Here is a 15000-nt window from a genome sequence, read left to right as displayed (position 1 = left end):
CTAAAAAATTCTGATTTGAGCAATTCCTACGTAATCTCAAGGCCACTCCGTATGGAATCGCTTTGAATACATGTTTGGGGTGAGCACTAGTGGGTGGCAAGTACAGATGACTGTCTGTAGGTTTAGAGTAAATGTCTGTTCTAATGAAGCCATCAATTAGATACAATGTGACGTCTAGCATATTAAGGTAGCTATCAGAAGAAACTAATTCAAACTTGATGGTAGGGTAAAGAGAGTTGATGAATTCTGTGAAGTTTTCTAGAGCCGAGGGACCTTGCTGCCAGAGATCAAAAATGTCATCCCGATATCTCCACCATAAAGCGGGTTTTAGGGGGCCGCAAAATTTTGGTTTGTGATCTAATTCGTCCATGGCTAGATCAGCATAGCTGCATGCGTTCTTTGGGCCCATTGCTGTGCCATGAATTTGCAAAAAGAAATCCCCCTTAAAAACCGAGTGATTACAAATCAGGCAGATTTCAACTGCTTCGAGGATGCATTTGGTTGATGGTATTGATTTGTCTCTGGCATCAAGGGCCTTTTCAACTGCTGTAAGACCTAAATTATTATCTATGTTGGGGAACATTGAGACAACGTCCCAAGAGACCAACAAGGTGCCTTCAGGGAAAGAACCATTTTTGTTGAGCTCTTTAATTCTATTTAGCAGATCAGTGGTGTCTTTAATGAACGATGGCAATCTCCGCGCTAAAGGTTGTAAATAAAATTCTGTGAATTGCGACAAGTTCTGTGAATTGCGATAGAACACTTGTCGCAATTCACAGAATTTTATTTACAACCTTTAGCGCGGAGATTGCCATCGTTCATTAAAGACAAACGAGAAAAGTTCGCATCTTCTTCTGTCTATTCAACTTATGCTTTTGTAAAGAAGAAGCGTCTTGTATCCTTTGTATCCTTTTCTCTATACATACATATCTATATATACATATGACTGCCAGTGGAAAAACTGAAGACTTCATCTGCTATAAAAGTGCTCGATGGTTAAACCAGAGCTGTGAATAAAGATGAATTTCTGGAGTCGGACTAGTTCAAAAACATTTAATTGCTACTCGGAGTTTCATGCTTCTAATGAAGCAATCATCAGGCAACTGACAACAATAACGGTTACATGTAAAGATATACAAATTTGAAAGTGGGGAACAATGCTTACTAGCATAACGTGTCAAGATGTGATTGGACGGCAAAAGCGCTAAACGATCGGGTAAGACTATTTTAGGTGAACGCGCTACTTAACAGAAATTTCTTAGAATGTCTACAGGTTGATGTCATTTCGTTTCTGTGGTTAAGTGTCGACATTTCCGGCTTACAAATTATGAAATATTTTTCCCATAGGCAAAGATTACATTTTTTGTTGGCATTAGAATACGACCTAGCTTGCTTTACTTTTTTCCACTTAATCTGATAATTGATGTTCTGTTCTTTTAGACTCCAAATATACTTGCTGAGCTCGGTTACATTTTTGTACCGTTCGTGCCTGAAAGAACATGTATGGTTTCTGTAGCGCTCCTTGAATGTTGTATCACACAGACCGATGTATGTCTCTTTTGTCTGTGAGGTCACGACCTCTGCTTGGTAGATAATGTTCCGGGTGTTACAATTTCCCTCAAGTGGGCAGGAATTCTTGTCTCGGCAATTACAGTTGTCATCGATTTTTTCTGATTGATTTGATGATTTACTGATCTGGGCTTTGTTGTGGCTGGAGATGATGATGAAGAATTCCTGCCCACTTGAGGGAAATTGTAACACCCGGAACATTATCTACCAAGCAGAGGTCGTGACCTCACAGACAAAAGAGACATACATCGGTCTGTGTGATACAACATTCAAGGAGCGCTACAGAAACCATACATGTTCTTTCAGGCACGAACGGTACAAAAATGTAACCGAGCTCAGCAAGTATATTTGGAGTCTAAAAGAACAGAACATCAATTATCAGATTAAGTGGAAAAAAGTAAAGCAAGCTAGGTCGTATTCTAATGCCAACAAAAAATGTAATCTTTGCCTATGGGAAAAATATTTCATAATTTGTAAGCCGGAAATGTCGACACTTAACCACAGAAACGAAATGACATCAACCTGTAGACATTCTAAGAAATTTCTGTTAAGTAGCGCGTTCACCTAAAATAGTCTTACCCGATCGTTTAGCGCTTTTGCCGTCGAATCACATCTTGACACGTTATGCTAGTAAGCATTGTTCCCCACTTTCAAATTTGTATATCTTTACATGTAACCGTTATTGTTGTCAGTTGCCTGATGATTGCTTCATTAGAAGCATGAAACTCCGAGTAGCAATTAAATGTTTTTGAACTAGTCCGACTCCAGAAATTCATCTTTATATATATACATATATATATATATATATATATATATATATATATATATATGACTTCATAGAAGTTTAGGTTTCACGAGTAACCATCGTTTTAATGCTACAGACTAAATAGTCCTTTTCCGGGACTCCCAGGGCGGGGTAAGAGGGAGTCCCGGAACTCATCAGGCACTCATCAGGCAATTTTAACGACTAAACTGTTGAAATTGGAAAGCTGGCAGTTAAGTACGGAAATTTAAATGGTTGCTATGGTAAATGCGTTACATTTAATGAGCTGCTAGGTGACAAAACATGATATAAGGGGATTATATGTCTGTATTTTAAATTTACATTACTCTAAAGTTCCGGAGTACATATCGGTTTCTGTGGGGGCATGAACTTGCTAATTCGTTTGTTCTGTTAAGGCTACACAGTTCTTTCTTACATATGATTATGAACTTTTTATTCAGACAAAGACTACATTTCTTGCTAATATTGCTGTAGGGTGAACTTCCTTTCTTAGAGACAACTGCTTAGCCTACGTGTGCAGCATGTACTTATTTTACCAAATGGGTATTATTGCCATTTGCGTGTAAATAAACCAACGACATTCTTACGTTTCATAATTTTGAATTAATGGTGGCATTACTGACGCAAGCGTAGGTTTCCTTTGCGTGTAAGGTCCTCTGTCCCTCTACGCTAGGTACTCATTTTGAAGCATAATTAAAGCAGTTGGAAAGGCGCCACCAGGAAAACGTTTGTGAAAATGTCAAGTTTTTCTTGTCTGTTGACGTTTTTTACAATTTTAAATAGAACAATTACTTCCGGCTTTGAAAAGCTCGCAATGTTCCTGACGCATTTATCGTGGATAAATTGCATGAATAATTTATTTTGGTCATCTTAAGAAACATTCGAAAATTGTAATTTTTTTCTTTTTGTGTCTCAATCATTTCTTTAATCAAAACTTATTTCAATAAGGCAAAACAGTTCTGGCTAAAAAACAGATTAAAACGTCAATTTCGAGAAATTTTTATCCTTCCCTCTTGCTTTGAAATCTATTTCTAAATATGATATCTCCCACCTGCTTGCGTAGCCTATTCCTCAAAATGTAAGTGGTCTATTACATGAAGTCGCTTCTAAATGAAGTTGATTATTTATTTTGTGGCTTTTATTGTGGATCATTTCCGACCACTATGAGAAAATGCAGTTTTTTTCTAAGAAGTTCTTTTTTTTTTTGAAGGGCATATTTTTTTTATCTACCTTAAGGACATTGCCTACTATTGTTATTGCGCATACGTTCTGCGCATCTCAAGATACTCGGGTTTCCTATCGGTTATACATGCTAATTCAGGGATATTTTTGCGCGGTTTAAAACTATCTGGAGAAAGTAGATCTTAGTAAGTACTCTTGGAAACCAAAAAGAAAATTGGGCGTAACCATGAGTTTTCGAGAGATAATTAAGCTTCAACTTGAGAAAGAACCCCATACATTGTTTTGTAATTTAAAGCTTTTTACAAATCAATTATTCTTGAATTATCTTTGAAAAATGCGTGTTTACACCCAATCCCCAAATTTTCTTTTTGCATTTCAATAGCACATGTGAAGATCTACATTTCCTGCATAATCATAAACCTGGGAAAAAATACCTTTGAATTAGTAGGCACCGTCCTTAACAGGATGCCGCGTGACACGACAACGGTAAATATTTAACAATTATTCGCCGAAGGCGTAGTGATTATCGGTGAATATTCACCGAGACGAAGTCGAGGTGCATATTCACCGATAATCACTGAGCTTGAGGCGAATAATTGCTTTAGTATAAATACACAGGTGATTATTTCAAAAAAGAGAAAACACTTACAGTGGCAAAACGACTACTGGCAGCCATTTTGTCCGTCGAGGTGATTATCGGCTGATAATCCGAAATAGCGAGCCAATGAGAGCGCGCGATCTTGTATAATCACCTGTGTATTTATACTAAAATATAATATATCCTTTAATTTCGGCATACGCTAATCATTCACATGGCATAAAACAGTAGACAGGGGGCAATTGATTTGCACTACTATGGTAGTTATTAATTAAAACTTATGTAAATCCATATTGGTTTGTGCGCTATAAAAACGTCGGCTCTTAATTTGAATAACATTGAGGAACTGATCAAATCGACTCAACACAAAGATAAATATCCCGTAAAATATATTTAGATGACCAAGGCAGATTTCCTTGTCAAGTTGGAGTTGATTTGCAGAAAACGTTATGGCCACAAACAGCACTAATTCCACAGGCTCATATGAGAATTCTACAAACTCCTCTTTCAGCAGAGGTGAACCCCTAGATCACTTTCAGAATACAAAACTTACAATAATTGTTCTTTCTTTGCAACTCCTCGTTACCTTGGTGGGAATTGGCGGAAACATCATCGTATGTGTCATTACATGGAAGAAACGAAACTTAAACATCGCCAGCAATCACTTTATTCTAAATCTCGCCTTGGCGGACTTAGGGGTTCTTGTCATTTATTATCCTCTTCATGTTGTCAGCATAGAGCTCCTTTTCTCGTGGCCATTTGGTAAGATCGCCTGTCAAATAATTCGACCCTTCTTTGACATTTTCTTTGGCGCTGGTATTTGCTGCATCACCGCCATTGGCTTTCACCGCTACAGAATTCTCTTTTATGGCATGAAACCGCAGATGAACGTGCAAGCAGCAAAGCGCATTCTGCTTGTTATATGGCTTCTGCCGTTCATAATCATTGTGATGCCACTGTTTTTCGTCATGGAACTGAAACTCTTTCCGAAGGTGGGACTCTGGATTTGCCAACCCACCTGGCCCAACTGGATCTCCTTTAGGTTGTACCATGCTGCTAACATTCTGGCATTTTATTTCTTTCCCCTCGCCATTATAACTTCTACTTATGTTCGCATACGAAACAAGCTGCGAGATAATATTCGTAGAAACGATAGTTACAGACTAGCAAACTTAAGGTCCAGAGACACTGCCCGGAAAGATGTAGACTACAGAACTAGGCAAAATCGTCGCGCTCTAAGATTGCTCACCCCTGTGGTCGTAATATTTGCAGTTTGCATGGCTCCTAGCGTCTTTCTGACGTTGTTGGGAATCTTCTTAAAAGACCCAAGGAAGACCTTCTCGGGCCTCAAGTACATGGAAGAGCTATACCGCCTTTTCCACCTCTTAGTGATCGTGAATTCGTCTGCAAATCCAATGATCTATTCGGTGGTTGACACGGAGTTTCGTCGAGACCTTGCACGTCTAATACGATGTGACTAAGTTTGAGCACGTTTCGTAAGAGCTCTTCTATCGGCAAAAAGAGCTCTATTTCCTTTAGCTCCTTCAAAAGGAGATCGACTTCGTCTAAAAGAGGCTCAAAGTTATCGTCGAGCCGTAATTCTGCTGATAAGTTACCAGCAAAAGTAGATCAGGAAGAAAGTTCCGCGGAGTCCAAAGAGAAAGAAAGAAAGGCAACAAAGAAGACTAGTATTTTGACCAGTAGACTAAAACAGTAAGAGAACAAAGCAGATGGCAGCTAGCCGACTTAAAACTAACAGAAGTTTGTCAAATAAAAATGCAGCACCCCAGATGCTCTTCTAGTTGATAACTGACATTTGAAATTCACTGATCAAGGAATAACTAATTCTCATCAGTCGCTAATTAAAACACGACTAGTAGTTAGTGATAGGCCGGCGGTTTATTAATGATTCAATGCAATTTTTGAAGATTATCGCGAAACAGGCAAACATTTCCACAAAGTTTGAATCCACTGCCTTCAAATTAAACAACATCGGTTTTCTCATTATATGCCTCTTCCATAACTCGGTTCTGGTGATGGTTAGATGGAATCGATATAACACTCGAACGGATCACAAACCTGCATTGATAGCTATATAGCAGTTTTTCTAACTATTAATAATATTATTATTATTACCATGCGAGGATTCAAATGGTTCATGTTTGTTTAAATTGTTTGGTGATAGATGAATTTTCAGTCTGTGTCAATAAAGAAAACTTGAAGTTAAAACTCAATGTTATTATTTTTTATCCAATTCATAATATGCGTTTGAGCAACTTCCTTTATCGGAAGTCCTAAAAGCAATGATTGAAGACTGAAATGGTATCAAATTTGAACCTGAATCTGTAGATTATTTGGTAAACTTATAAAACGAAATTATTCATTACAATTTGCTCCAATAAAAGGCTGTTTGGTTTTTTTTCCTTCAAGAAAGAACGCGGACGTCTAGTCAAAGCCACATTTTGCCGAATATTATCTAAAATGGTACCCTCCTTAATTTTTAAGAAGTATACTTAAGCGTCAGTTTAACCGCCTCCACCAGCAGCCATTGGACAAAGAATCTGCCTCATCTGACGACGGGGATGAACTATGCAGTAAGACCAGTCTCAGCAAATCTGATAAATTTGAGAACTGGACCCTTTACAGCAGAGGAATGTGATAATTATTGAAAAAGAAGATCAGCACGGAAGAAAAAGTTGCTGGTTCCGACACAATTCCTTTAGAGGTACTAAAACGTTGAAACTTTGATGGTATAGTTGTTGTTCAAACTTTGCATTGAAAAGAAATATAGAAGTAGTGAAAGCAAACAATGCAACATGGTTCTCTTGTTTACCGGTTTTGGCAGTGTACGTAATAGCAATGATTTCTATAACGCACCTATATCACACAGTCTCATGGTGGTTTACAATTCTTTCTCTGGGGTTATCAGTCCGCAATTATTGATCTCACTCACCCACCCAACCCATGCATGCAGAGGACAGATCACAACAACGGGGGTCTCCCCCCTACTCACGTACAGTGTGTGACCAGGTGCATTAATGTCCTACAGGCTGATTAAGGGGGGGGGGGGGGGCGGCTATTAACTACCAAACCATTGCTATGGACCCCTTCAAATGATCCTAGTTATTCTTTTTTTGCCAAGCGTGCTCTATTTAACATTCTTTGCCTGGTTTGACTTTAATAAATACCGTGACCAAAACAGAAAATGCCTAAACACTTAGCGAGTTAGCTGTGTTTTTCACAAACTTCAAACGCAACAGTATGAGAACATTCTAACACAAAATCTGTAGCATAATCAAAAAAAAAAATATTCCGTGGGATGCTGAAGGCAGCCACGGTGAAAATTTGGGCCCGTTCCTTTCTCTTTTTATATTTTTCTTCATCGTGGTCACAAGTGTGCATACCGCACGGATATTGAATTAAGCTCCGATCGGGGAACCTAATTTTATGTTTTTCAGTATTTCCAAACTCCTTTTCGGCGATTAGGACACCCACCCTTGGCCCGGCGTTCTGGCATTCTGAGAGCGCGTTAGACCACTCGGCCACGGTTACCAATTTCTGATGTTGCGATGATGATTCCTCGATGATTGACACAGTATTAAACCAATTAAACTTCACATCTGAAAGTATTTGATAAGTGGACAAATGATTTTTCTTTGAGAACGGCAAGCTTTAAAGGTAAGGAGAATTTTCTACGTTATCTCTAGATCTTGCTTCGTTCTTGTGAGTTTCACTGTGAGTTTCATTTTGTAGCAAGCACCTCATCTGTCAATGCCTTTAGGCACCTAGTTTCGAGGCTATAGTAGCGATTAATTTTCTGTTTGTAACTTTTTTTTCTTTTATTTATTTATATTTTTTCATACTTTGGTGTAAAGCAACATAGCATTACTAAGTAAATACACTGAAACTGAAACTGAAACTGAACATTATTTTGCATAGAACGAATACGCCAATCGACCTGTTTCTTGCGAACAAGTTTGTTCTGTCGTTCGACGTAGAAAGAAGATAAGAAACGACCTTCAACGGCCAAACAAAATAAAAAATGAAATCAAGTTTTTAAAAATTAGCTATCGTGGTCACGTGGACTTCGCAGCGATCCCCCATCCAAGTACTGGTCGATGTACTTTCCGTCCATTCAATTTTCATCAAAATAGGAAATTGGAAAATCTTGATTTTCAATTTTTGATACTCAGAAAAACACAAATCATGGGTTAATTTTTGATTCTTCTTTGTTTTCGCTTTCACACAAGCGACGAAGCTCTATTTTAGTTTATATTGCCTTTACTTCAGAATAGTGGGAGGCGCTGTGGCCTCATATTTAGTGTGCTCGACTTCGGAGCAAATGTTTCGGGTTCGGGACCTGGCCGGGTACATTGTGTTGTGTTTTTGGGAAAGACACTTAACTCCCTCGGTGCCTCTCTCCACGCAGGTGTATAAATGGGTACCAGCGAAAAGCTGGGGGTAACCCTGCGATAGACTAACATCCCATTCAGGGGGGAGTAGAAATACTCCTAGACGCTTCATGCTACAGAAACCGGGGATAAGCTCCGGCCTGATTGGCCACTAGGCCTGTAAGCTGAATTTACCTTTACTTCAGATTTAATGAAAATAGAAATATGACAAGATTGGGCAAAATTTCTTGACAAAAACGAGCATGCAGGAACCAGTTCTAAAACTGAAATCAATTTTTGATTTCCGTAAACACGAAATAAAAGGGACGAAATAGGTGTGAGGGGAGGGGACGGTAACACCGGGAGTGGAAGAACCAAGATGGCGGCAAGACGGTCGAAAGATGCGTGCATAGCGTGGAGAAAATGTGCGTGGAAAACTGCAGCGATATTTCTGCACAACCTCCCACATTATTGTTCGTACATGTTGTGATTGCGTCTTTGGGCCTGATTTCACAGGAGCCTTGCTTTACTAAACCTAGACTGAAATATTGTTAAGGTGAGCCGTAGGTAAGGGTTTACTGTGAACGCGAACACGAACGCAACTATTAGCTTCGCATTTTGTGCCTTAGAATGAGCTTGCCTGAATTTCAATGCATCCCCTGGTTCATTTGAGTTTTCGAATAGCAGTGCACTTCTTGGAGACCTGACTTACAACAGCTCACAAGAAATGCACAAGAATAGCTCATTGAGAACTTGTTAATGGCATCAAGCATTGTAGTTCCTGTTTTGAATCAAATTAATGAAAGTGTCAGATTAGTATTTTTATTGCGTCTAATTAATGATATAGAAAGGGGTGACCGGGGACAACTTCGCCAGCCCGTTCTATCAAAAGCATACAGTCAGTTCTTTATTGCTTGATTTCAAGCCGAAGGGGACTAGGTACGAGTCTGTAAATTATGGAATTAGCAACTATTGATCCACATAGTCAAAAAGAGCGCACCGAGATTTACAAAATCTCGAAGTTTGGTGTTAATCAGGCTAATTTTGACTGAGATACAGCCATTTAAATACGTCAAAATTTACATGCAAAGAAATGTTTGGTCATTCGGACGCAGCGTCTGAATAGATGGCCATACATTTCTTTCTTAATTTTGACGTTTTTAAGTGGCTGTATATCGCTTAATATTGCGTCTATTATCACCAAACTTGGGAATTTTGTAAAGCTCGGTGTGCATTTTCTGACTGGATGTGGATCAATGGTTGCTGATCCCATAATTTGCAGACCCGTACCTTGTTCCCCTCGGCTTGAAATCAGGCAATGCTAAACATAAAGAAAAAGTCGAAAAAGTAATGCTTGGGAGCAGAAATAATAATCAATGTGTTGGCCGAAAGATGTGTGCGAATCCACACAGCACGGTCGTCATGAGCTGTTTAAGCCAGGTCTTCAAGAAGAATATTACTATTCCAAAACTCAAATGAACCAACTGATGAGAAATGAAATGATGGTAGAACCATCTGGGATCACGGAAAAAATCCGAGCCCCAGATGGGATTCGAACCCACGACCTTCCGTGATCTAGTCGGATGCTCTAACCACTGAGCTACTGGAGACTCTATGGCGAGCAAGGGTGAAATGTGGGTATTGACTCGAGCTGCATCACGCAGCTACAGAGTCAAATGACTGACAGCACGACTGCCGGCCAACCAACCACTTGGGTGGTTGGTTGGCCGCATCTCAGATATGCTTTAAGGTGACTGCGCGATGCAGTTATGAGCTATGCTGTCAGTCATTTGACTCTGTAGCTGCGTGATGCACCTCGAGTCAATACCCACATTTCACCCTTGCTCGCCATAGAGTCTCCAGTAGCTCAGTGGTTAGAGCATCCGACTAGATCACGGAGGGTCGTGGGTTCGAATCCCATCTGGGGCTCGGATTTTTTCCGAGATCCCAGTTGGTTCTACCATCATTTCATTTCTCATGTGTTTGAACCAACTGATGCATCGCAATTAATTCAGGCAAGGCGTAAACTGCGAAGTAAACAGTTACCTCCCGTTTACTTAGCAATATTTTGGTCTGATTTTAATAAAGCAAGGCTCCTGTGTAATCAGTCCCAAAGACGCAAACACAACATGAACGAAAACAATGTGGGAGGTTGTGCAGAAATGTCGCTGCATTCCATGCACATTTTCTCCACGCTATACACGCATCGTTCTACCGTCCTCTGACATACACGTGCTACAGAAAACCCCCTGACAACAAGCTCTACACGTCCCATTGCCAAAGTCCGCTTCAGAGTCCCATTTGTGACATCCAAGGAGTTAACTGGGCCAGCTGTTAATGTAGAGTCAGAAAAGGGTTCAAGTTGTAATATACCTCAGCTGAACAACACTTGACCCCTCTCGCTAGTGTCAACCACAACCCTCGATCCAGTAACCCATCCAGCCACTTACACTCGTCCAGCCCATGCAAGTATCGTGGGTTCTGTTAGCCATGGAAGCCTTTGTTGCTATTATGTCCACAATGGAGAGGATGAGTGCATCACATGAGGTTCCCCTGAGCAGTATCCAGCCTTTCGACAAAGATTCAAACAACTGGTGGAAACAAGACCACTTGATGATTCTGTTAAAATGACCCGTCTGTTACAGTTTTTAGAAGGACCAGCCCTACTTGAAGTGCAAAGATATTACCCAATGCCAAGTGGTCTGTCGAGGGCTCTTAAACCGTTAAAGGACCGATTTGGGCAGCCGTTCGAAGTGGTGAGAGCATGTATTGAATCGCTTACTAAGGAGCCTGTTCCACAAGCTAGTTATAAGCACAGAGTTTACAACGCTATGCTAATGCAGCCCAAGTTACCTTAGTGAAATGAACGCAGGTAATCTTGAGAAAATCATTACACGGTTACCCAGGTGGATGCAAGCCAAGTTTGCTGACCATTTGAAGAGTCTCGAGGGTAGAGGATTGCTAATGCAAAGTTTCAGGAATGTTGTGGATTTCCTCAAGGAAAGGGCTTACGTCTTGAACCATCCCTTCTTTATTGTTGGATTGAACGAAGAGTCAAGTCTACGAAGAGTAGGTCAGACACCACAAAGGCATTCGCTTATGTGACCATGACAGCAAAGTAGGAATCCTGCATAATGTGCCGTGTGCCCCATCGCTGTACCGCCGTGAGACGTTTAGAGCCAAGTCCCCTCGAGAGAGAGCTGAGACGGTTTGTGAAGAAAAGAAACATTTGCTATAATTGTGTTAATTCGACAGAACACACATTTAGGAATTGCGGATCTCGTAATCGATGCCTGGTGCAGGGCTGCGGCAACACCCACCACACGTTACTGCACTTCACTGACACTCGAGTAGGTGCAAATCAGCCCTCTATCAGAATCACGAAGTTGTCAACCAGAATTTGGTGCCAGACGATGGTACTACTTGCTCTACGCGTACGTCAGCGTCTTTTGGCCCCTGTGAGGTTTTGCTGCAAGTCATTCCAGTCAAGGTGATGAGCAGCGCTGACTGTCAAATTACAACTTATGGTCTGATAGACTCAGGCTCTGACATCAGGATGATTGACCCGTGCCTTGTGGAGTTGTTAAGCATAAAGGGATCTCCCAGTAAATTTTCACTGATGACAGGGCACAATGCACAGTGTTGATGCCAAAAAGGTAGTAATGAAAGTAGGTTTGGTTAATAGCCAGAATGAAAATGTGATTGATGTAAAATTTGCTTGGGAAGTCAAGGACGTAACATTTCCTCTAAAACGTACCAGATTCACAAAGTCAGCTGAGCAATGTTTTTACACCATGTGTCTTTTCCAGAAGTGGAGAGAAAAGTTTTCTGTGTTGATTGGCACCAACCTCCAAAACCTTTTTATACCACTTGAGGTTCAAAGAGGCAAACTGAGCCAGTTGTTATTAAGTCGTGTATTGGATACAGTTTTCTTGGTGGTTCGCCAATTGTGCAAGTCTCTGGTTGTGTTCAAATTAACCTTATCAGTGGACAGGATGTTTCTCTAAATGACAAGTTGGAAGAATTTTGGAGGGTTGAATCGTATGGCACTGCCAAGAATGTAACTAAGTCCATGTGTGTGGAAGATCAAAGAGCGCTGAAGCCGATCGATGATTCAGTCTGCAAACGAGACGGCAATTACCAGATGGATGTTTTGTGGAAGGATGATAACCCTGTGCTTCCCTACAACCGAGTACTCGCTGAAACAAGATTGCAGCATTTACAGAAACGCTTCGGTCGCTTCCCTACAACCGAATACTCGCTGAAACAAGATTGCAGCATTTACAGAAACGCTTCGGTCGCTTCCCTACAACCGAGTACTCGCTGAAACAAGATTGCAGCATTTACAGAAACGCTTCGTTCGTGATCAAGAGCTGGAACTGAAGTACAGAGCTGTGATTGAAGACTGCGTAGCCAAGAGTTACGCAAGAAAGCTCACCAAGGATGAAATAGGCACCATCAGCAACACCACTTGGTACCTTCCCCACCACCCAGTAACGAATCCAAACAAGCCTGGCAAAGTGAGAGTGGTATTTGACGCAGCCGCAAGATAAAAATGAGTAACTTGTGCGAGGGCCCACTCTGACGAATGACTTAACAGGCGTGTCATTCCGGTTTCGAGAAGACGAGATTGCCTTTTCTGCAGACATCGAGAGTATGTTTTACCAGAATTATGTGACGCCACGTGACACGGACTCCATGAGATTCTTGTAGTGGCCTGGAAGTGTAGACAATCCTCCCGAGGATTACAAGATGCTGGTCCACATGTTTGGGGCCAAGTTATCACCCTGTTGTGCAAATAAAGTTTTGAACCTGACAGCACAAGACGATGAAGAGACCTATTCCCCTGAAGTCATCACGGCAGTTCGTACAAACTTCTATGTTGATAATGTGTTCAAGTCGGTTCCGACGCCTGAACAAGCCATTCACCTCGCATCAGACCTAACCAAGTTAATGAAGGAAGGTGGCTTTCGTCTCACAAAGTTTGCGAGTAACAGTCGTGAAGTGTTACAAGCAAATACCATCCGAGTTGAGATCAAGTCCCAATCTGGACCTAGATCTGGATCAGTTACAAACGGAATGAGCATTGGGTGTGTACTAACTACTTGTACTGGGATACGCAATCCGATACTTTCAAGTTCAAAACCATAGCAACATGTAAGCCATCTACCAAGCGGGGAGTACTTTCAACGGTGAGCTCTCTGTCTGATCCATTGGGGTACCTCTCTCCCTTCGTGTTCTCAGCCAAGATCCTGTTGCTAGAACTCTGGAGAAAGAAGCTCCCACGGGACCAAGAAATCCCAGAACCTTACCTCACGCAGTGGCGAAGGTGGCTTGAGCAGTTACCGCACGTCATCACAATTGAGATTCTAAGGTGTTACAAGACCTAGACTCTTGGCACACGGGTGACGGTTCAACTACACACCTTTACTGATGCCTCCCAGCATGGCTATACCGCTGTGTCCTACTTAAGATTTGTTGATGAGCGGGAAGTGACCCATTGTTCCTTTGTTATGGGGGAAACCCGAAATGCACCCATAAAGGAGTGGACTATCCCTCGGCTTGAGCTACAGGCCGCAGTGTTGGCAGCACGTATGAGCCAGACAATCCTGAAAGAACTTGACTTCCAAGTCCATGAAGCGTACTTCTAGTTTGACTCCATGACATCCTTACAATACATCAAGAATGAAACGCGTCGATTTCAAACCTTTGTCGCGAATCGTGTGTCTGAGATTCATGAAACGACCTCTCCTGAACAGTGGCATCACATTCCCGGTGTTGTGAATCCAGCTGATGAAGGCTCACGTGGGGTCAGTGCTGAGTATTTCCAAGAAACCAGAACATACATGGCCATCAGTGTCTATGAGAGAAGCACAAGATGGCAACAAGGAACTTCGAAAGTCCTCAAACGTCCAATTAATCGTAAACATGTCGTAAGTTGATCTCCTTTTGCAGCCTCCTTCATCCTGGCCCAATTTATTGCGAGTGATGTCTTGGGTGCTGCGCTTTATCAAGCGGTGTCGGAGGGAAACCCATAACGCTGTACCTGCAATGACCCCGACTCTTTCTGAACTACTGTCGGCAAGCAGAGAAGTTGAGGGCGTTGTCCAGCGAGAATGCATTCATGAAGAGTATGTGGCTCTTAAAGGGGGTGGACAAGTAAAGAGTAGTAGCAAGCTAGCCAATCTAAGCCCAATCTTGGTTAATGATGTCATTCGTGTTGGCGGAAGAATTCATCGTGCACCCATTGCATATGAAGCAACTCACCCTGTGGTCCTCCCGAAGAGTAACCCGGTGTCTACGTTGATAGTTCGTTACTACCATCATATCCTGGGACATTCTGGTCGGGAGCATGTGTTGTCTGCAGTACGTCAGTGTTATTGGATATTGAGAGCTAGATCGCTGGTTCACCAGGTGTTGAATAAGTGTGTGAGTTGCCGCAAGCGTAACGCGCCTGCTATACAGCAAGTGATGAC

The 15000-nt window shown here is 41.5% G+C and overlaps 2 protein-coding genes across 2 annotated transcripts in view; both read left to right on the top strand.

Annotated features, from left to right (window-relative positions):
• The first annotated feature begins 4507 nt into the window (after window positions 1-4507).
• Window positions 4508-6233, top strand: LOC137979552 (orexin receptor type 2-like). Its single transcript, XM_068826829.1, has one exon. The coding sequence runs from the start codon at window positions 4583-4585 to the stop codon at window positions 5612-5614; it is 1032 nt and encodes a 343-aa protein (XP_068682930.1). The 5' UTR covers window positions 4508-4582; the 3' UTR covers window positions 5615-6233.
• Window positions 6234-13276: 7043 nt separating this feature from the next.
• Window positions 13277-15000, top strand: part of LOC137971756 (uncharacterized) — a 2475-nt gene continuing 751 nt past the window's right edge. Inside the window, exons 1-3 of the mRNA XM_068818529.1 lie at window positions 13277-13614; window positions 13769-13853; window positions 14480-15000. The exon at window positions 14480-15000 is cut by the window's right edge and continues 90 nt beyond it. Of these exons, the coding sequence (XP_068674630.1) occupies window positions 13277-13614; window positions 13769-13853; window positions 14480-15000 (944 nt within the window). The remainder of the gene's footprint in view (window positions 13615-13768; window positions 13854-14479) is intronic.

Source organism: Montipora foliosa, chromosome 1, assembly GCF_036669935.1.
Source record: "Montipora foliosa isolate CH-2021 chromosome 1, ASM3666993v2, whole genome shotgun sequence".
Classification (NCBI taxonomy): domain Eukaryota; kingdom Metazoa; phylum Cnidaria; class Anthozoa; order Scleractinia; family Acroporidae; genus Montipora; species Montipora foliosa.
This window is presented reverse-complemented; position numbering and strand designations above follow the sequence as displayed.